This window comes from Protopterus annectens, chromosome 4.part1, assembly GCF_019279795.1.
Source record: "Protopterus annectens isolate FY-2018-M chromosome 4.part1, PAN1.0, whole genome shotgun sequence".
In the NCBI taxonomy this organism is placed as follows: Eukaryota; Metazoa; Chordata; order Ceratodontiformes; family Protopteridae; genus Protopterus; species Protopterus annectens.
Window position 1 is genome coordinate 896,970,382 of NC_056734.1, and position 22,811 is coordinate 896,993,192.

Here is a 22,811-nt window from a genome sequence, read left to right on the forward strand (position 1 = left end):
CTCTCACGGTTCTAAGAATAAACCCAAAAGCTCCTGACAGATTTAATGATTTTGTATGTGTCACAGAACTTTCTCTGTAATGTTAGGTACAAATCTGTCATCCGGTACTCCTCTCCTAAAATGCATGCCCAAAAGATGCATTCTATCATATTTTCTCTTTTTTATTTTCATTAACAGACTCTCCAGCACACGTTCACAACTATCACTTATCCTACGTTTAGGTGATATGGTTTTCTATAGACCCAACATCTCTGGCACCAAGTTAAAAAGGAGCTAGAAAACCACATGTACCTATTTTCCAGCTGCTTACAGGAAATTGTACCTGCTGCTAAACACAAGGAAACAAAAGCTGTGATATCTGTAACCCACCAAATCCTCATATTAGCATCTCCTGACATGTAACGCCAGAAGTCTAAACCTCAAGATGCACGCACTCGAAACTTTCCTTAGCATGGAGAACAATGATATCTGTGCAGTAACAGAAACCTGATTCAAGGCTCCCGAGAGCACCCCAGCACTACCAGGTTATATCTCATACCATGCTTTTCGGCCCCAAAACTTGGACCGAACCACAAAAGGAGGGGGAGTATCAATATTCATCAAAGATACCCACACCTCCAGGTTGTTGGCACAGCACGAAGCATCAGAGACTATCCATGTGCAACTAACAGTGGGTAAAACTGCCTTCCAGTTTATAGCCTGCTACAGACCACCCTCCCAAACCCAGGAACCCCACTCGCCTTCCTGAGAACACTGGAAAATATGAAGGTCTCTCCAAACACCATTATATTGGGCGACTTCAACTACCCAAACATAGACTGGGAGCATTACTCTAGCTCCAACACCCTAGTCCAAAGGTTCCTAGAATTTATAAACTCAAATGCTATGGAACAACTGGTTACCACTCCCACAAGAGGGGAAAACATACTGGACCTGATCATCACCAACATGGGGACTCTATGTTCCAGACCAGAAGTGTATCCCTCACTGGTAAGATCAGACCATAAACTAATCTCACTGGATATTCACATCCCGACCCCACCCCCTGCCCAAAAAACCACAGTGAAAAACTTCTCTAAAGCAAATTTCACACTCCTCAAAACTGAGGTGGAATCCTTCAAAGCCCCCAGGCCTGTGTAAAATACAGCCCAGATAGCAGAATCCTTTATAAACGCATTCTATGAACACCTTCAGGAATGCATGGATCATACAATCCCAAATAAAACCAAGACCCAATCCTCCAAAGCAGACGTCCTGTCTGGTGGACCCCAGCCATAAACAAACTATACAATAGAAAGAGGAAGCTACTACATGATAGAGCAAAATCCCAAAAAGGGAAAGCATCTCTGATCAGTATTAGCAAAAAACTATGGGCACTCATAAAATCGTCTAAGGCCAGCTTTGAGAGAAAAATTGCACAGGACACTAAGGATAATCACAAGGCTTTCTTTAGTTATGTTAGGAACCTGGGTGGGAATTCCCAGATATGCTCAGAATTAGTCCAAAATGACAAAAAATACACCGAACCCGCAGACATTGCCAACATCCTAGCTGACAGGTTCGGCGCAACCCCCCCCCCCACAAAAAGGGCAAATATCTATCCCAGCAGAGTGCTGCCCCACTGACATCTCAGATGCTCAGGTAAGAGCCGCCCTCTCCAAAGCAAAAAACACAGCATTAATGGGACCAGATGGTGTCCCGGGCTGCGTCCTACATGAACTCCAAGAAGAGCTAAACCCAAACATAAAACTACTGTTCAATCTCAGCCTTACTACAGGATATGTACCCAAAGAGTGGCGTACAGCAACAGTGGTCCCTCTCCACAAAGGTGATGCCTCAACGGATCCTGGAAACTATCGCCCCATAAGCCTGACTAGCTTGGTCTGCAAAGCTATGGAAAGGATCATCATGGACCTCATAAATAAAGATATTGGGGACCTACAGACACTGGATCCTACCCAGTTCGGCTTTGTTAAGGGCAGATCCTGCCTCTTAAACCTGGTCGATTTCTTTGAAACAGTCACCAAGGCCATTGACGAGGGAAGGTGGTCCACACAGCCTACCTGGACCTCGCAAAAGCCTTCGATACAATACCCCACTCGGGCATTATAGATAAGCTCACCAGCTTAAATATAAACCCCTATGTCACTAGATGGGTTGCAAACTGGCTCAAGGACAGAACCCACATGGTTAGAATTGCTGGAGCCATGTCAGACTCCAAACCAGTTACAAGTGGCGTCCCGCAAGGCTCAGTCCTGGGACCTCTCTTGTTCGGTATATATTTCTCGGAGGTACAGGCCAACACGGAAGGACTGTGGCTGACCAAGTTCGCAGATGACTGCAAACTGGGTGCCATAATCGACTCTCCAGCTGACACAAGCATCCTCAAAAAGGGCCTCATAGAAACAGACAACTGGTGCCAGAGCCATTGCCTCAAGCTAAACACCAAAAAGTGTATAGTAATCCCCTTTGGCAAAAAAGTGCCCACAAATTACCACATAGGTGGTAGTCCATTAAGTACGGAAGAAGTAATTAGGGACCTGGGGACCCAAGTTGATAGCAATCTCTCATTTGACAACCACGTGGCCAAAGTGGTTAGACAAACATTTTATATAGCCCACCTAATCATGAAGGGATTCACATCTAGATCAGGGGAGGTCATCGTGCCTCTTTACTCATCCCTCATCAGGCCCATAATTGAGTACAATGCCCCTTTTGGGATGTACCTTACCAGTCACCTGCAGCAACTGGAAAGACCCCAAAAGTACCTCACCAAGAGGATCAAAGGGCTCAAACAGATGCCATATGCTGCCCGGTTAAAGAAACTCCAGCTCTACTCAGTGGCATACGGCCTGCTCAGAGGCGATCTGTGCCTGACGTATAAAGCCATGTCCAACCCAGAATTAATGGACATGCTGCACCTCAGAAAATCCAAATCCCATCGAGCCACGCTCGAGACTTGAACCTCAGCACTGAAATAAATAGGACATGCTGGAAGGACAGATTCATAACCCAGAGGCTCCCTTCACTCTGGAATAAAATCCCAGTCCAGGTTAGGCAGAGTCCCTCATTGACTCTCTTCAAGAGGAATCTTGATGAGTGGATGGGGGATCGTAGGTTTACCCCGGGTATCACTTCTGTGTCACTGTTAGACAGAGGCATAGTATACGAACCTCGAAAAAGAGCATAGCAAAATTAATTTAAAATGGGTGGCGAAAGCCAAACACACTCTGGCTAGGCTTATAAATGCCCTAGGGCAGATAGCCTAGTATGAACCTATGAACCTATGTAACAACCATGATAAACTAAAGAGTACAATCTACTTCCAGTATCTAAATGTTTGGCCTGAATAACATTCAGATTTTGATCATAACATTAATATAACTAGGGCCAAGATTAACAAACTACTCATCTGATCAGCAAAGGTTCCCACTTTCTCTCACTGGAAAGCAGATGTGCCATTGGTAAAGATATCCTCCTAGCACAACAGGAATACAGTAAACTCCTAAAATAACTAGAATAAACCTTTCCTATCAAAAGAGCCTTTAACCTTGCAAGTAATTATCATCTGCATCTGCAGATTTATTACCCCATTCACTGAAGGGAGAATACAACTGCTTTAACCTAGCTAAAACAAAATGGTCAACTGTAATATAGAGATCCCATTTACTACTATGCACCCGATTTTCATAGTGTTATAACTGGAGTCCTTCCCTTTTTGCTGGCTTCCTAATACCAAGATCCTCAAACTATCAGTTTTAAATAATTCCAAGTTCAAGGCCCTCGCTCCACTCTTTAAGCCTAAGTGATGACAGTCCCTGTACTCTATGAACAGTTCGGTCATATACTGAATACAGGATGAAATTTAAAATGTATCTTTTTAAAAAATGTAAAGCATGCCAATTCCTATGCCCCAACAATTTCCTAATTTCTGCCTTTTCAAAAATCTCCCACAATCTGTCAAGTCTTTAAAAACCTTACAGAAATTTACCACAGAGTAGTACCATAGTATTAATTTCTTCAAATCCACCCACATTCGCCAATTATCCCCCCCTTTCTTCTACAGTGCAGTTGTGTAAATGTTGTATGTAGATTCTGTAAAACAGTACTTTCAACAACTTCAGTACATTTTCATTCTACACATATAGAAACACATCTCCAAGATATGAACACGTCACTAAAAGTTACATTTACGTTTTATGATTGGACTGACTACACTGTTTTGTGAATCCTCATTAGCATATTATTTGTTCTTTATATATATTATGTAATTTCTCTTATCAACAGTTCAAAAGTTGAACAGTTTTTCTTTTTATTGTATGTATTACACAACCTCTATGCATATCAACCATAAAAACGTCTTGCTCTCACCATTATGGTCTATAGTCCTTCAACTGGATTGGTACTTACCCCAGAAACTAAAGTTAAATAAACAAATAAACAAACATACATACAAAAAAATTAAACAATGAAATATCAAATAAAGAGTGAAGGTCACTGAGGCTGGGGTTCACTCATGCCCAGAGGTATAGCAATCTTGGAAATAATTTAGTTACTTTGAGATAAGTATGGCAGAATAAAACAACCTAGATGAGGTTCTGGGGGGGCTTGCCTCCCCCCCACAAAATACATCAGATTTTGCTGCAGTGGTGGTGCTGCGGTAGTGTTGTCACCTCACAGTAAGGCATTGTCCTGTTCGATTCTCAGCTAGAGTGTCTTCTGTGTGGAGACATGCGTGAATGGGCATACCTTTGTTGAAGGTTGTGCGTCAGGGCCGGCAACTCGGCACGTAAAAATCTACTGCCAATCATTAGCGGACCACAGTTCCGCTGTGGCAACCCCTAACCGGGAAAAGCCGTAAGACACAACAACAACATGTTGATGTTCATTTTTCCTGCTGGGGTGCTTTTCAGTGAAACCATTTTCATCCTTCTGGACCTGCTTTGTATGGTGAGCAACACAGACAGCATGTTTTTGTTACATAAATCATTCATCGTCTGGATAGTATTTAGTTGCAACACATTACATTTTGAATGTAAGTATCAAAGCACAATGTTAGACAGCATAGCATCAGCCTGCTGAAATGAAGAAATGAGTGGGTCAGGTGTTCTTAGAACTCAAGTGGTCTTTGTCTGGGAGAAGCCTTGTTAAAAATGCTTATAATGAGCACATATTAGACAAATACAAGCTTGTCACAACCAACTATTGCACGTTTCCATCAGGTTTTCTGAATTATATTTATACAACAGATATTGTTTCCAAACTTTTATTCATAATAAAGAACAATGTGCAGTTAACCGGAAAACAGATAAGAATTTTAACAGGGGTGTTACATTGTTGATGTCTGTCAGAAACTGTATGGGATACATACCTCTTAACTGTCCAGATTTTCACATAATGTCTACCTTGTTGGCTTTTATTTTGGATCTGTTCCTCATAAAATGTGTGATTTTTTTGGTAAATCATTGAGGATTGAAGTAATTAAATAATGCTAAATAATGACAGATATTTGAGTTTCAGACTTCACATCCTTCAGAAAATATATAGTAATGCAAAATCTGCCATTCTACCAACTTTCTAAGTTTACGGGAGACATATTTAAAATCTGTCTCTATTTTTGGGCCTTTGTCCCCAAGTTAATTCTGGCTTTATCCAGGTTTCTTGTAATGACAGGTTGAGAGGTCTGATGAGATATATTTTATCCACTGAGTCCTGATCAACTAATGAATAGTTTTAGTGAACTTTTGAAACCTCCCCTGGGACTGTACAACCTCAGATAATGTTATATTAAGTTTCTATATGAATTCTGTGACTTGGGGGACTTCTTTTTATTAAACGGCTTTTACAGAAACAATGTTTCAATTGACTTGGACTCAACAGACAGTATTGCAAGCATCTTCTCAAATAAATATATTGAGTCGAAATAGAGCACTACGTCACATATTTAGTAAGAAAACAAATTAAATTGCTTTGAACTAATCACAGTTGTAGGGCAGGCAAAATAATTCATATTTAGGGGATAGCATCTACTGTTAAAGACTGCTAAGTGATAAAGACTTATTCCTGGATTAATCAATGATTATACTTTCAAAACACTATGTGACTCTCTTGGTAGAAAGTCTGAATCATTTGGGAGTCGTTATTGAGAGTATTTTCAAGAAATTCCCAGCATCAACTGCAAAAAAATTCTACAGGGAAAAAATTATTTAGCTAGGAGACTGGGAAATAGCAAAATGTCTACCAGATTGCTACAGGAAAAGTCTCGGAAGAGTGGCTATAGTCCACTGGTTCAACCACTGAGCAAGGACTGAATTCACAGTGATCAAAACATTTTTGAAAAGAAAGTGTATTATTTCTTGCTCATACCTATCCCATCATTTCTCCTCATTGATGGCACAATTTGCAGACTAACATACCTGAGCGAACCCCACAAAGAAAAGCTGGTGGTTGTTTAGACTGACAGCTGGCAGCAGTTTCTCCTCACTGTTCTTCCTGAGCCATGTCTTATATGCCTAACAAGAAAGCACACATAATACATAGTTAGAACAATGGAATTCTATCAAACTTCATTTAATTTATAAATACATAGAGCAAGGGAATGCAATCAAACTTCATTTAATTTATAAATACATAGGACAAAGGAATGACATCAAACTTCATTTAATTTATAAATACATAGAGCAAGGGTATGCAATCAAACTTCATTTAATTTATTATACATAGTAAAAACAAGGGAATATATACAATATCCATTGACTTATTAGTTCATAGTAAGTTCATTGGCTAGTACTAGGCTAACTGTTCTTTTTGGGCCATTTGAAGCCTAGCCAGATACCCCATGTGAGAATCAAACCCTGCACCTTGTGTTTTTAAGGTAAACACCTTAACCATTATGTCATCCTCCCACCCTCATGCCATCAAACTTCATTTAATTTATTATACATAGTAGAAAAGTACAGTTTTGTACCTACCACAAATGTAGATGTTCGAGGGCTATTACAGCTGCAGTAATCACATATGGGTTTTCAGCCGTCAGGCGGTCCCTCGGTCGGCCGAATTCCAAAGTCTTGGTCCGGCGTCGGTTGTCGTCGCGTACTCTTCTGACGTCAGGAAGGCTAGAGTATATAAGACACAGCCGACGCCATCTTCTTCAGTCTTTCTTGCCCCAGATGTCAGGTGCCCCCAAAAGGAAGGCAATACATAAATAAATCTAATCCACAAAAGTAAGCAAATAAAACATAGCAGGATAACCCAGTCAGCAGGTATGAAGAGGTATTCAGACCCCAAGGTCTTACCAAGTGGGGAAGGAGGGTGGAAACCTGTACTGCAGCTGTAATAGCCCTCAAACATCTACATTTATGGTAGGTACAAAACTGTACTATGTTCATCGTGCATTACAGCTGCAGTAATCACATATGGGTAGAGTCCCAAAGCTATGCATAGGGTGGTAGGTACTATACGGAACTGGGTTGAGCTAGAATGCCCTGCAAAACTGCAGTGGCAAAGCCTGCTCTTGTTCTGGAATATAAAGGCAGATGGTAGTGTTTTGTGAAGGTATGTACAGAACTCCAAGTGGCTGCCTCCAAGATATCTTTAGTAGGCACTCCTCTGAGGAAGGCTGTAGAGGTGGCTGTGGCCCTGGTGGAGTGAAATCTGATACCAGTAGGGACAGGTTTTCCATGGTAGGAGTAACAAAAGCGTATGCAGTGACCAATCCACATGGAAATGGTCTGTTTGGTAACAGGTTTCCCTTGACCCCCCACAGCATAGGACACAAGGAGTTGATCTGATTTTCTGAAGGACTTGGTTCTGTCCAAGTAATAACGTAGCTGCCTGTGGATGTCTAAAGAGTGAAGCAGCCTTTCCCCTTTGTTTTGAGGGTTAGGGTAAAAGGTAGGAAGGTGTATGGCCTGGTTTAAAGCAACCCTAGATACCACTTTAGGCATAAAGGAAGGGTTGGTACGAAGGGAAACCCTGTCCTGATGGAAGATGAGGAAGGGCTGCACTGCCATGAGGGCCTGTAACTCAGAAACTCTACGAGCTGAAGTGATGGCCAGTAGAAAAGCTGTTTTCCAGGACAAATATTGTAACTCTGTTGAAGCAGCAGGTTCAAAGGGAGGCAATGTCAATTTTTCTAGTATGTAGTTAAGGTCCCAAGCTGGCACTGGCTGTTTCCTTGGAGGTCTTATGTTCTTAGCCCCTCTGAGGAACTGTCGTAAGAGTGGGTGTGAGAATAAAGGAGGATCCGTGTTGAATTCTGCAGAGATTGCTGAGGCATGTATTTTGATTGAGGAAAATGAAAGTCCATTGCTCAAAAGTTCAGCTAGGTACTGCAAAATCTGAGGTAGGTTCAATTTTCTAGGGTCCTGCCCTCTTTTTTCATTCCAACAGCAAAACCGCTTCCATTTTGCGGAGTAAGCTTTTCTAGTAGATGGTCTTCTGGCCTCCAAAATGACATCCTGCACCTCTTTGGAGAGTAGAGACTGATGTGGTGTTAAGGAATTTTCCATGCAGCGAGACTGAGAGTTTTCAGCTGACTGTGAAGGGTTTTGAAATTGTTCTCGCCAGCAGTAGAGGTGTTAGAGGCAGGGGCCACGGAGGAGTGTGTGTTAGGCTCCTCAGGAGTGGATACCAGTGTTGTCTCGGCCAGTCTGGAGCAATCAGTATCATCCTCGGCTTGTCTGTTCTTGCTTTCAAAAGTACCTTGGGCAGAAGAGGTAGAGGTGGGAATGCATAAACTGACCAAGTTGTCCATCTGAAGGAAAGAGCGTCCACTTTCCAGGCCTTTGGGTGGAAGCTCCTTGAGCAAAACCTTTTTAATTGATGGTTTCTGTGGGAGGCAAAAAGATCTATATCTGGCCTCCCCCCACGTTTGAACAATCTCTGTAAACACCTGTGGATGTAGCTTCCATTCGTGAGGATCTGTCATGTTTCTGCTCAGAGTGTCTGCCAGTGTGTTTTCCATTCCTGGCAAGTACTGTGCTTGAAGTTCGATTTGTCTTTCCAGAGCCAGGTTCCAAAGAGTCATGGCTAGTCTGCACAAGGGGTATGAATGAGTTCCTCCTTGTTTGTTTATGTACCACATTACTGTGGTGTTGTCTGTTCTTATGAGTAGTTGTCCTGGATGCAGGAAGTCCTTGAACGCTGTGATTGCATTTATTACTGCCAGCATTTCTTTTTGATTGATGTGAAGGTGCTTTTCTTTTGGGGCCATCTGCCCTGAATGCACCTGTCCTTCATGTGCGCCCCAGGCGTAATCTGAAGCGTCTGTGGTTATGACTTGTGTTGCTTGAGGCTTGCAGAATGGGAGGCCTGTGTTTACTTGGCATGCTTGGGCCCACCATATGAATTCCTTTTGAAGACAGGGAATTATTGGAATAACTGCTTCCAAGCTGTGACTGTGTTGAGACCATAGATTTTTTAGGTACCATTGAAGTTTCCTCATGTGCAGCTTTGCGCATGGGATTAGAAGAATGCAAGATGCCATGAATCCCAGAGCCTGCAGGATTTTCCTTGCAGTAAGCCTGGTACTTTTTGCAAGTATTTTGAAGTACTGAGATAATTGCCCTTGTTTTTCTGGTGTTAGGTATGCCATCTGGGTGTTTGTATCCAAGTTGGCACCCAGGAAGGTTATTTTCTGAGAAGGTGTTAGCTTTGATTTCTCCTTGTTGATGGTGTATCCCAGAGAAAGCAGTAACCGTGTCACATATGCCAGATGTTTCAGAAGTATGTGTTTGCTGTCCGCTTGGATCAGGCAGTCGTCCAGATAAGGGTAAATTTGTATCCCTTGAAGTCTGCAGTATGCAATCACTGATGCCAGGCACTTGGTGAATACTCTGGGCGCAGTAGATAAGCCAAAGGGCAATGCAGAGAATTGATAGTGGTTTGAACCTGCAAGAAATCTGAGGTATCTTCTGCAACTTTGTCTGATTGGGACATGCAGGTATGCCTCCTTGAGGTCCAATGTTACCAGCCAAAACCCCTTGCCCAGCATGGGAAGGAGTTGCTGTAATGTGAGCATCTTGAATTTTGGTACGAGAAGAAATGTGTTTAGGATGGATAAGTCCAGAATGGGTCTCCAGTCGGTTCCTTTTCTTGGCACCAGGAAAAGCCTTGAATAAAAACCTTGTGCTTGTTGGTAGGTACCTTTTGTATAGCCCTCATGATTAGGAGCTTTGTAATTTGCAGTTGTGCCTGTACCCTTTGATTTTGTGGTAAATTTGGCATGCCTCTCATTTTTGGGAGAGTGTGGAAATGGAATTTGTAGCCTCTGTTTATAATGTCCAGAATCCATTTGTCTGTTGTGACAATATGCCAATTGTTTGCAAATAGTGCTAGTTTCCGTCCCAAAGGTGCTGCCAGTTGAATCTTGCTTGGCATGGAAATGAGGGAGTCATTGAGTCTGCTTCCTGTACTGTTGTGCACTGTCACCACCTCTTGGTGCCGGAGATTGCCATTGTCTGCCTCTATAGGACCCTTGTGATTGTCCTCTGCCCCTTCCGTGTCTGTATCTGCCTCTTTGGGGCTTGTCAGTGGCTGGAAAGGACCAGTTTTTTGAGGGCCAATTCCTGCTAAATCGTGGTGGCTGGACCTGTAAGAAAGCTTTGACAGTTTGCATAGATTTTGCTTTTTCTTCCATTTTACGTAATATATCCTCAGCATTAGTACCAAAAAGAACATCCTTATGTAGAGGTGCATCAAGAATTTTAGCTTTCACATGATCTGGCAGATTTTGTTCCCTAAGCCATGCATGTCTGCGAATGACTGATCCGGTAGCGGCCGCTCTGCTGGAGGCCTCTAGGGCATCATAACCACATTGTAAAGTGTGTTTACCCACTTGCTCTGCACTATGCATCATATCCTGTAACTCTTTTATATCTGGTTGTTCAGGTTGCAACATTTTGGTTTTTAATTGTGATAACAGGAATTGTTGATATTTAATCATATGAAACTGGCAGTTTAAGGCCCTCATGGCTAGGGTGGCCGACGTATAAACCTTCTTACCCCACCTTTCTAGAGATCTGGATTCCCTTTCAGCAGGAAGTGGATTCTTGGCAGTGGAGGCCTTAATTCCTTTAGGGCCTTGAGAAATAGTTTCAGGGTCTGCATTATGGCCTTTGTAGAGGAATTGATGAGAATTAGGTACTCTGTAATATCTATCAGGCTTAACTGGTGCAGGAGGCAGTGAATCAGGATTAAAGCGAGCCTCCGAGTAAACATCATCCAGTACCTCCAAAACAGGAGGAATAGCCAAAGGTCTATGCTGAGGTAACCAGAGAAATTCCCTAAGCCTTTTCTTAGAGTCTGAAAAGTCTTGGCCTTCCCAGTGGAAGTGCTCCCTCAAGGTGTGCTAGGTTTCCCCAAAAGAAAAATCCTCAGGGGGGGATACAGAAGGAATAGACTGCTCTGCATCCGAATCCTCAAAAGGGGAATAAGAGTGCTCCTCAGCATCAGAATGCTCTGATAAAATGGATCCCTGGTCAGAAGAGGGAGATTCCTCCTCCACTCTGGGTCTCTTGTCCGGAGGGGCCTGGGAGCCTCTGATAAGAGTGATAAGATCCTCAGCCATTTTAAGCATGTGTTTCTTAGGCATGGGTCCAGGTGATGGGCCTTGTGTAGCCGGCCTAGTATGATGCCTGGCTGCTTTGGATTTATTGAAGGCCTTAATAGAGAAAGAGGATGAAGGCCTAAATACACCATGGGTGGATGTAGATCTGTCCACATTAGTAGGCTCGACATAAGCAGGGGCTTCGGTTGTAGTCTGGGAAAGGGCCGAAGAACCAGCGGTCTCAGGTACAGAAGACCCCGCCAAGGGGGTGTCGTCGGTAGTCAGGGACTGCAAAGGCGTCTCACTGAGAACCGGACCACGTGGAGCCTGTTTCGGCATGGTGTCGGTGGAGACCGCGGTCCTCGCCTGGCAGTCCTTTTCTTTGCGTTTTTTGGGCAAAGCGGTAGTCGGAGTATCCGACGACATTTTATAATCAAACGCTTTACCAAAAAGTGTTGGGCGAACTCCGCCCGACGCTTGATAGTGCGTTTATTGAAGGTAGCGCAAAAGCGACAGCCCGAGACGTCGTGGTCTGGGCCCAAACAAGGTATGCAAAGGGAATGGAAATCCTTATGCGGTATTTGCTTCCCACAAGAAATACAATTATTAACTTTTTCTGACATCGGTCTGAGGCAAGAAAAGATTCCCCAACGGGGTACTTAGCTTTAATGAAGACTTCGGTTCCAAATATTTTTCGTAATTCAGGAGCTGGCCGACCGGCACTTGCGAACTGCTTCTGCTTCGGGCACCGCGCGGCAAAAAAGACTGGAGAAGATGGCGTCGGCTGTGTCTTATATACTCTAGCCTTCCTGACGTCAGAAGAGTACGCGACAACAACCGACGCCGGACCAAGACTTTGGAATTCGGCCGACCGAGGGACCGCCTGACGGCTGAAAACCCATATGTGATTACTGCAGCTGTAATGCACGATGAACATCAAGGGAATGTCATCAAACTTCATTTAATTTATTATACATAGTAAAAACAAGGGAATGCCATCAAACTTCATTTATGCTTATATATGTACTTCTTACTTACCTCTGAATTTCCATCCCTAGATATGAAAGCCCTTAACTAAGTATTTATACAGCAAATACTATGTTCAGAATCAGTATAATAGAAATTCAGTGTCTCATCTTGACTAAAAGTTAACAGCTTACTGTAACACAATAGGATAGAACAATGGACACTCAAATTAAGGAGAAAGTGGGAAGCATCTAATCAGTTGCTATATGGAGATACTTTGCAGCCTCCCACAGGAAACCAGTACAAACATTCAGTTGGAGCTACACAGCAAGGGAAAGAACAGGAAACTGTGGCAACTCTGACATAGTCAATGTTGTGGAGTGATAGGCCAGAGAGTTCCCATATGAAAGAGCAATGGAAGACACATGCCAAAACTAAAGAGAACATGGCACAGGAAGATGCTCTGAAGCTTTCTACAGAAAGCCCGCAGGAAATGGAGAACAAAGAATGTGCCCTCAGTTTAGAAGAAATGATCTAAGAGAAGAGTTGCTTGATTTAATAGAGATGGACAGACATATTAACATCAGCGAAAGAAATATACTACAGAAAGTCAATAAAACCCCAAAAGTTAGAAGTTTGATAAAACAAATGAACACAGTAATTAGGACTGTCCATAGAGATTTGTGTGATATAACAGCAGTAAATAGGATACATTACTGTGCAGCCAAATTAATAACAGATAAAGTCCTACCACAAGAACACAGAGTAGTAAGGGAAAGGACAGGGAGAAATCAAATGCCATCACGGAAGTATCAAATTGAGAAAACTGTAAAGCAATTAAGACAAGAAGTGTCACTGTCTTGAAGAGTATAGAAGAGGGAACAGATCAACAAAAATACTCAGAAAGATAGACGTGATAAAATCAATGAGCAGTATTGTAACAGATCAGGATTTATTGTGCACGATCAGAAATAATAAACTAGAAATATCAGCACAGGTAGAAAAAACTAGAAGATACAGAGATAAATATAAAGGAAAAGTACAAAATAAGCAATTTATTTATGACCCAAAAAAAGTTATATAGAGAATTGGGAAACAAGGTAAAAGGAATTGAAAGGTCACCAAAAAAAGAAGAAAATAGATAAATTTTGGAGAAATATTTATGAAGATCCTGTGGAATGTAACTAAGATGCTAAATGGATAGAAGAAGTAAAAGAAAGAATAAGAAGTTCAAATGTACAGGATATGAAATGGGATGAAGGAACAGCCAGAGAGATTGAAACAAAGTTAAGAAAATCCTCTAACTAGAAAACCCAAGGCCCAGATGCAATACCTAACTTCTGGCTAAAAATATTAACATCTTTGCATGAAGATTTAGTGATGAGTAAAAACTATTTATATGAGCACCCCGAACAGACACCAGCCTGGCTAACAACCAGAAAAACAATGCTCCAGCTTAAGAACAACCATGTAAGCTACCCTAAAAACTATAAGCCAATAACTTGCCTTCCGACAACGTATAAACTATACACCGGAATTGATGCCGACAAAGTTTATAGCTGTTTAGAAGAAAACTCAAGTATGGCAATAGAACAAAAGGGTAATAAAAGAAAGTCATATGTAACAAAGGATCATTTGTTGTTAAATAAGGTCATAGTGGACTGTAAAAAGGGGGAGAATTTAAGTATGGCATGGATAGACTAAAAAAAAGCATTTGACAGTATTCCATATTCATGGATAAAAGATTGCTTAAAAATGTATAAACTACACCCTACATTGATAAACTACATCAAAATGACCATGAAACAGTGACAAACCACTTTGCAGTTAAGCCATGATAAAGGGAAAATTATTATTCAAGTGATAAAAATCCAAAGGGGGATAATCCAGGGTGACTCTCTGCCACCGCTGTTCTTTTGGCTTGCCGTTAATCCATTTAGCTGTCTACATAACAGATTAGATTATGGCTATAATGTGGCTCCCAGAAAGCAACAACTTGTAAAGACTTCTCATCTTCTCTTTGTAGATGATTTAAAACGGTATAGCTCATCAGATGAGGAACTGAAAGCACAACTACAAGTAGACAAAACTTTTCCAGATGATATAAGAATGTCAGTTAGTCTTGATAAATGTGCAAAAGCAACCTTTAAAGCAGGAAAACTGCAGTACCAAGAAAACATTAGTTTGGGACAAGAATGTGATATAAAAGAACTTGGGCAAGAGGGAGTGTATAAATACTTGGGAACTGATGAAGGATCAGCAATAAAACATGAACAAATATGAATAAGACTTAGTAAGGAATATTTTAGAAGACTTAAATTAATCGTGAAAACAGGGTTGACATCTTGAAACAATTTCAATTTGCTCTTCCTGTCCTAACTTACAGTTTTGGAGTGACTGACTGGCTCTAAATGGTGTTGGATAGGTTACACAGGAAAACAAGAAGGATGCTTCATGCTCATCAGATGATTTATAAAAATCAGTGCATACCAAAATTATATAATCTCAACTCTGAAAGAGGTATGGGCCTCCTTGAAATTGATTACATGTATAGATCTGCAGTTGTGGGACTGCATACATATCTGGTGACCTCACAAGACCCAAACATAGTGAAAGTTTTTAAACATGAGGAGAATAAATCTTAAAATGACTTTGCTGCTTAGTCTAGCAGAATCATATCAGTGTCAAGCAGGAATGGAAATCAAAACAAAAGTAAATAATAATCAGGCAGCAACTGAATGCACCAAAAAAAACAAACAAAAAAGGAAGAATATAAGGTGAAGGATCAGATGAGAAGGCAAGAAATGTGGAAAATGCATAAATATAGTTGCAAGTATAAAAACTCCTGGAACAACCTCATGTTGATCAGGATCAAATGCAGGAATGGTTAAAGAGAGGCAAATTCAAATCAAAAGATGAAAGGTTAATATTGGTGGCCCAAGACAGTGGACTACGTACACATTGGTTTACAAAGTTAATTGAACATGTGGAAGAAACTGACAAATGTAGGTTTTATAAAATAGAACTGGAAACAGTTGCACACCTCGTTGCTTGTTGTGACATACTAATGGCAGAAGGACTGTATACTGAAAGGCACAAAAATATGGCAAGACTGTTGCACTAGGGATTGTGCAAACATAATACTGAAGTGGCTGAAAAACACTGGTAACATGAGCCACAAAGCATCATAGAAAATGAAGTCTACTTCACATAGGATTACCCATTACCAACAGTTGAAAAGGTAGATGCGAGAAAACCAGATATCGTGGTGCATGAAATAAAGACAAAAGTAGCATGGATCCCTGAAATTGCTACACCCAGTGACTACAGTATCTTGCATACAGAGACACAACAACAAAAATACCAGCATTTGCAGGCAGAAATGTGGAAGAAAAATACCCAGACAGTTCCAGTAGTAGTAGTAGTAGGTAGTAACGGGTCTTATTAAAAAGAATCTACATTTGTATTTAGATATGTTACCAATACATGTAAATCCATACGAATTACAGAAGGAGTTAATACTGGGCACATTGCGGGTTCTGCGAAGAGCACTTCTGGCTAGTATCAAAGATTGAAGCAACACTAATTTCATGAACTTTATTAGAAACCCAAAAGATTTGGAGAAATTAAAAGAGTGAGATGATAATGCATTTTTGAGTTTAAGACCGTGACATTGGCAGCAATCATTGGTTTGCATAAGTCCTTCTTGTAGAATGTTGAAATGATTTGCTGACCTAATGACTGCTCCCAGTTTGCAGTCAACAGCAAACTTTGCCAGCCACAGATCTTTGTTTTTGCCTGTACTTCTGAGAAGTAGATTACAAACAAGGACCCCAGCACTGATTCTTGTGTAACACCACTGGTAATGAGTCTGCTAGTGGAGGTGGAGTCCCCAATTTTGACTGCATGTGTTATCCTGGTGAGCCACTTTGCAACCCACCTGATAGTATATTGGTGACTGCCAGCTGGGTGAGTTTTTCAATGAAGTCTGACTGGGGATTGTGCCAAAGGCCTTGGCCAGGTCTAGGTAGGCTGTATGGACAGATTTGCCATTGTCCAGGGCTTTGCTGACAGTCTCGAATAAGTCCACCAGGCTCAACAGGCAGGATCTCACTTTAACAAATCCAAACTGGGTTGTGTCAAGTGTTTGAAGGTCTCCTACATCCTTGTTGTTGATAAGGTGCATGATGATTCTCTCCATGGCCTTGCAGATAAGCTGGTTAGGTTAATGGGTCTATAGTTTCCAGGGGCAATGGATGCTCTCCCCCCCAAAACCAGTGCTTAGGCTGTGGCTGAAAAGAGTACCCAGTGATGTTACTAACTCCTGTTTTAAACTATTGAGAATGCAGCCTGGGATGTTATCAGATCCCATAGAGGCTGTGTTTCTGGCCTTGGAAGAGTGGTTAAGACATGCTCTTTAGAGATACTAGGTGGAAAATAGGTGGTAGGAATATTGTGGAGTATATGTGGTGAGGACAGGGGAGAGAAATGTTCACTGAACCTGTCCACTAGCAGGTTGGCAATTTCCACTGATTCAGTATATATGATACCATTCACTACCAGTTCAGCACAAATCTGGGCTTTTCCTTTAAGGTTTTGGATGTAGCTAATGAATGTTTTATGGTTATCCTTAGCTATGGATGCTAATCTAGATTTGTAGTTAGCTTTAGAGGACTTTACAAGATGTCTTATTTGCTTGTTCAAGCTGAGAAGGGCACGCTTCCAGTTCTGAGATTGTTCCTTCTGGCTCTTAGACAGCAATTTCATCCTCTTATTATATAACCTGGTTATAGTGGATATCCACCAAGCAGGCTTGTTTTTTCTTGACAATATTTTTTTTGGAATGGCTGAATCAATACAACTGTATAGATGTTTATACAATGCATTGGTGTATATCCCAGTATAGGTGTCCTTGCTGTCAGTGGGGACAGGAGCTTTGAAGCTATTAATGCCTTCTCGTAAGAGGTTGTTGTTGGCTTTGGAGACATTTTTTAGCCTAATTTCTCTGGGGGGGGGGGGGTGTCTGATGTTATCATTACTTTGAAAGAGACTGACTTATGATCAGATTTCACCAGGGAGGGCTGCACACCTGTGGTGGTGCACCGTTCTACCATGTTGGTGAGTACCAAGTCTGGAATGTTTGGGCACATTGTGGGGGTGCCAACTATCTGCTCCAAGGCATTTCAGTTAACAAAGTCAAAGAACCTTTGGGTGAGTGTGTTTGTACATGTATAATTTGCCCAATTTATGGACGGGTAGTTAAAGTCGCCCATAATCAGGGTGTCTGGTTGTATTTTGAGCAACTCAAGTAGATCTAAGTAGGCAGTAGAGATATAATGGTTGATGGAGTGGGATCTACAGCTGGCAATAACTTGGAGGGGGTCTTTCCTATAGTTATCTGCACATGGAGTAACTCAAGGGAACTATTCTGTTTAACCAATCCGGTGGTGTACTTGTCTTTGATGAATACTGATACTTCTCCTTTCATTTTCATGCATTCTTTCTGTGCTTTGAACATGTGGAAAGCACTAAATCTCAGTATGGCTGGGGTGCTCCGTGCGGCCTTGAACCAGATCTGTGTGACTGCACAGATGTCTGCATCTTCCAAGATGAAGAGTGCTACCAGTGAGTGCAGTTTTAGATTTAGACTCCTAGCATTTAGCAGCATAACCTTAAGGTTGTTTTTTGAGGATATTTTTATATCAGGAATTTTGTTTTTGTGACATTGCCCAAAAAAAAAGGCACTATGGGGGTGGCAGGAGCCTTAGCCGGTAGCCAAAAGCCCAGATGTCACAGGTGGAGACCATCTCTGGCAAAGCATTGTGGTCTATCAACCATATCATCCCAGGCTGACAGGTACTGTATCCCTTAGAATGACACCAGAAACTAAGCCAATTGTTGAAGTCAATTATTTTTGTCTGTATTAAGGCATCATCATAGCTGAAGGTAGAATGCTGCTTAAGGCTAGAGGCATACCTGCCTAGGACACATAATTAGACAGCTCAGTCATGTCTCTCCTCATATAGTCCAGTGAGGTACGTTTCAAGTCGTTCACACCAACATGGACTATGACAGAGTCATAACTGTGCCTGTTGTTGAATGTCTTGAGTGCATGTGTGATGTAGTGAATCCTGGCACCTGACAGACAGATGACCGTGAGGTTTTTTTCTATCCAATCTTGTGAGTGGGACATCTGTGTGTCTCACAATGGAATCACCTATGATGAAAACATTTGATTTTGTGTTTTGCCTTAAGGGCATGTTTGGCAAGACCCTGGTGCGTGCATTTGTATGTGTACTGTGATGTGCTGGGAATGTATTAAGTGAAGTGTGTTTATGTTTGGGAGGTCTGATCTTAAGGTAGGTGTCTAGTGAGAACCTCTACCTATGTAGGTTTAGGTGTTATACACGTGGATGATACAAGAGGTGAAGTGTGTCAGCTGACAACCTGCTAATATACTGATTTGTGAGCGAGAAAGCCTGGATTCTAGATTCTTAATATAGATGCAGCTCTCTCGTACTGAATTTGCGTGAATTAGGGGAAGTGGGTTGTCAGTGTATATGAGGTAATTGCTACATTGCCTCAGGATGCTCATGTCGATCAGATTGGCTGGAAAAATGGTGGGAAATTGTCCATTCATGGTGCCAGGTGAAGTACTGCAGTCGGTAACAGGGAGGGGACTAGAAGAAGCAGTCATTCTGGTAATCTGGTAATCTGCTCCATAAGTCCATAGCTATCATACTGTGATAAGGTAACTTTTTTAGATCCTGGAAGTACTTGGTCTTTACAACTTGTTACCTGTGTTCACCAATCCTTACTGTTCAAAATGATCCTTTCACATCTCCCTGGCATAAGGTTGTGAATCAAAATCAAAATCCTGCCTGCCTCCTAGAAGTGCTGTAACTGCTCTGGTCTCTGATCACATTCCTTCCTTCCCATCTCACAAATCTTTTTGGTGGGTTTCCTGTGGACTCCTTTCAGTTGTCTAAAGTCTCACTTTTTGTAAGGCATACACACACAGCTCTTTAAATGTGATTTGATATTGTAGTGAAAAAAGGAAGCATTACTTCTTTGCTTTGCATTAACAAAGTGAGTAGTACCATACCATGATGAATTCCTACAGTATACCTCGTCACTTATCTTATTTATGGCATGGTCACTATCGCCACACCTCCAGTTCCTCAGGCTTTCCCTTCCCCCAATCCTTGCAGTTTTTATGCGATCAAACCGGACAAAAATTATTTTCTGTAGGCTCAATTTTACCCCATCCAATGTTCCTCCATTCTTCTTTTCTGTTCTGTGCCTAAAAACATTGTTCCCCTTCTTGACTCCATTGTTCTTTCACCCTTTTCTCCCTTTCAGCTTGCAACTTTTCTGCCCTCTCCTCCTCTGTTACCATTCTGCTTTCTTGCAATGCACTTCCTCTATCTCACTAACCCCCCCTTCAAGCATTTATAAACACTCTTCTTTTTCCATGATCAATTCACACTGGCCTCCTCTTTTTTTTGAATGTTTCCCCTTCTGCCTGCTAACCACCATGTCCATGCTTATTCATTCCCCAGTAGCGGGAGATCCACAGAACCAGTGCGGAAAGAGTCATCTGGGAAGGCCATCATACAGACAGACAATGGAGTTGCTTTTGCCTGGCATCCTGGCTATGAAGACTTTTTGTAATTGTGGCTGGCCAAACTCTCTCCATCTGGTGACATGATCACTTTCCTCAATGCAAGGACTGCCTATACCCTTTTGTTTGTGCATGCATCCTCTTCCACATGCACCAACAAGGGCTGCCATCATCCACCTGGACTGTCATGTCCACCCCAAACTAGCTTTCTGCATACTGACAAGTCAACACACTATAGCAAAGGCTCTGTTAACACAGCAAATGTATAGGCTGACAAGGGCAACTAAGATTCATAGTTCTTAGTTCAGTATATGCCGCTAGCGGTCAGCAGGCCTTTTATATCACACACTCACTCTCTTCACAACACATATATACTTATTTCCAATGGAATTACCAATTTTTGTCCATAAATGCTAATAGTGAAGTAGTGTACTTTATTTCAATAGATATTTTACTCCATAATATTGGAGTCAGTTGAGTTATATGAGAATCCCTTTTAATAGTTTTATTAATATGTATTTTAAACATGCTCCTTTGTCTCAAAAACGTAGATATTGAGAGATCAATTTAAGGTTTAATTCCTTTCTTAAAGCAGAATTGTTCACTGCCTTCAGTGGTGGATCCAGAACAGACATGGATGATGGAGCCATTGTCAGCTGAACATCAGCTCTAGTTGTAACTCAGTTCTGCACATCCTAAGTTAAAGGAAAATGCAACCCTCCTTTTCTCGTTGCTGATAGGTACAGCTATATTAAGCTAAGCACTGATTTCCACAAAAACTGTAAACTTATTCCACAAATTCAGCTATGAACAAAAACTATTGAGAATTAAGAACTTATAATCTAACCCGACGAGGAGGAAAGGAAAGGGAAGCATGCAATTTAGTATGGGAAGAGGGGACACACATATCCTAAGCGTAACAGAACTTCACACCATTTTCTCTTTTGTTCAGAAATGGAATTAAGTTGAACACTGTTTTTTTTACAAAATCAGTTAACAGAAAGCTTATTGTATTAATGAAGTTATGAACAGATATACTGACATATGCTGCAAAGAATTAATTTTATTTGTAGTATAACAAAACAAAGCAGGAATTTAAAGGGAAACATGGAATTCAGGAGGAAAAGAGGGCCCTAGTTAGGCATAACACTACTCAATATTTCTGTACATATTCAATCCATTCCACACATCTGTGAGCTGTAGACTCAAAGTCAGTACACACCAAACTAATTGTGTTGAGCCTATGGATGCAGAGTCTTAGCAAACCAGAAGTCTCAGCTTATAGAGAGGCTGCAATGCGTATCCATCCCTTTACTCAATGTCTTCTTGACTTTTGATGGGAGATCTCTGTCTCACTTTCTATGCCATCAGAGACCTGAATGTCCTGGACCACCTGTTCCTCTGCCACGTCAATATCTCCACCAGTACTAAAACTAAGGACCTAAAATTTTGCCAAATGATACAAAAACATGATGGAGGGAGAGTTTCATAAATCAGCACCTCCCAAACCTCTGGAATAAACTCTCTCTGCATGCTAATCATTGCAACTCACTTTACTCCTTTAAACATAAACTAAATTACTTGGGTATCCACAAATGTACTCCTGGATTCATTGGCATTAATCCTGGATCCTGGAAAAAGGAGGATACTGGCAAGTTATGAATTTTCAAATTTGCATTCCCACAGAATTAAGCAATGTCACAATAAAATAGCCAAATTTGCAGAAAACTGTAAAAGGAGAAGACATCACTGCCTATCCCTCAAAGAATTAAACTGGTTAGAAACACCACATCACTTAGCTCTTTCTCGGCTAACTGAAGTACACAGATTTCTCTATAAAACAGAAAATTGCCCATCCCTTAACTTAGCAAACTGCTACTTCTCAATACAATTTTACACTCTAGAAGAAAAATCACTAATCACAATAACCAATAATCTAATACTGCAGGTTTTCTCTGTATTCAAATAGTGTAGCTAAACTACAGAAATCACATCTCACTATTTCTGAAATCCATTCAGAATGCAAACTTATTTAAAACACAACTAAAACTTCACCTATCTATGGATCTGCTCCTATATATGTCCAGGACAAATGCTGCTGTTTTCTTCAGCTTGCCATATTGTCAAACAATTCTCTTCATACAGAATCCTCTCTGCCCCACAACCAGCATTCACCAGTACCTGAACAGTTTTACTGCATCTTCCCAGCCGTACACATAGTTTTGTGGCACTGCTCATCCCCTACCCTATACTTCAAATATAAACCTTATAGTAGCCATATATATATATAATTACCCATTAACATGCATTATACCCTACTTCTTAACTGCAATATTACTGGTGGTTTGGTCCCGGTACCTGTAGCATTGGTTACGGTAATCCAGGGTTCCCACATTAATAAAGAAGAATTAATTTAATTATTTAAGATTATTATTTAAGAAAAAAAATAAATTTTCTTATAAATTGCATCTTGCTGCCCTGCCGCCCTCTTAACGCTGTCTCTGGCTGTCTGGTGTTCCCTGCGGTTTACGATGTACTGCACAGAGCTCGAGTACATGCACGGAGCAACAAGGGTTCGAGAGATCTGTTAAGCTTGTTCGTCATGTTCGCTTTGGTAATATTTAAGTTTAATGGGTTTAAATAAATTCGAAGGCTTAAATTTTACGATTCTCC

The 22,811-nt window shown here is 41.3% G+C and overlaps 1 protein-coding gene across 1 annotated transcript in view; it reads right to left on the reverse strand.

Moving 5' to 3' along the window:
- ECE2 (endothelin converting enzyme 2) overlaps positions 1 to 22,811 on the reverse strand; it is a 1,144,316-nt gene that overhangs the window by 12,722 nt on the left and 1,108,783 nt on the right. The window contains exon 19 of the mRNA XM_044070640.1: positions 6,417 to 6,512. Within this exon, the coding sequence (XP_043926575.1) occupies positions 6,417 to 6,512 (96 nt within the window). The remainder of the gene's footprint in view (positions 1 to 6,416; positions 6,513 to 22,811) is intronic.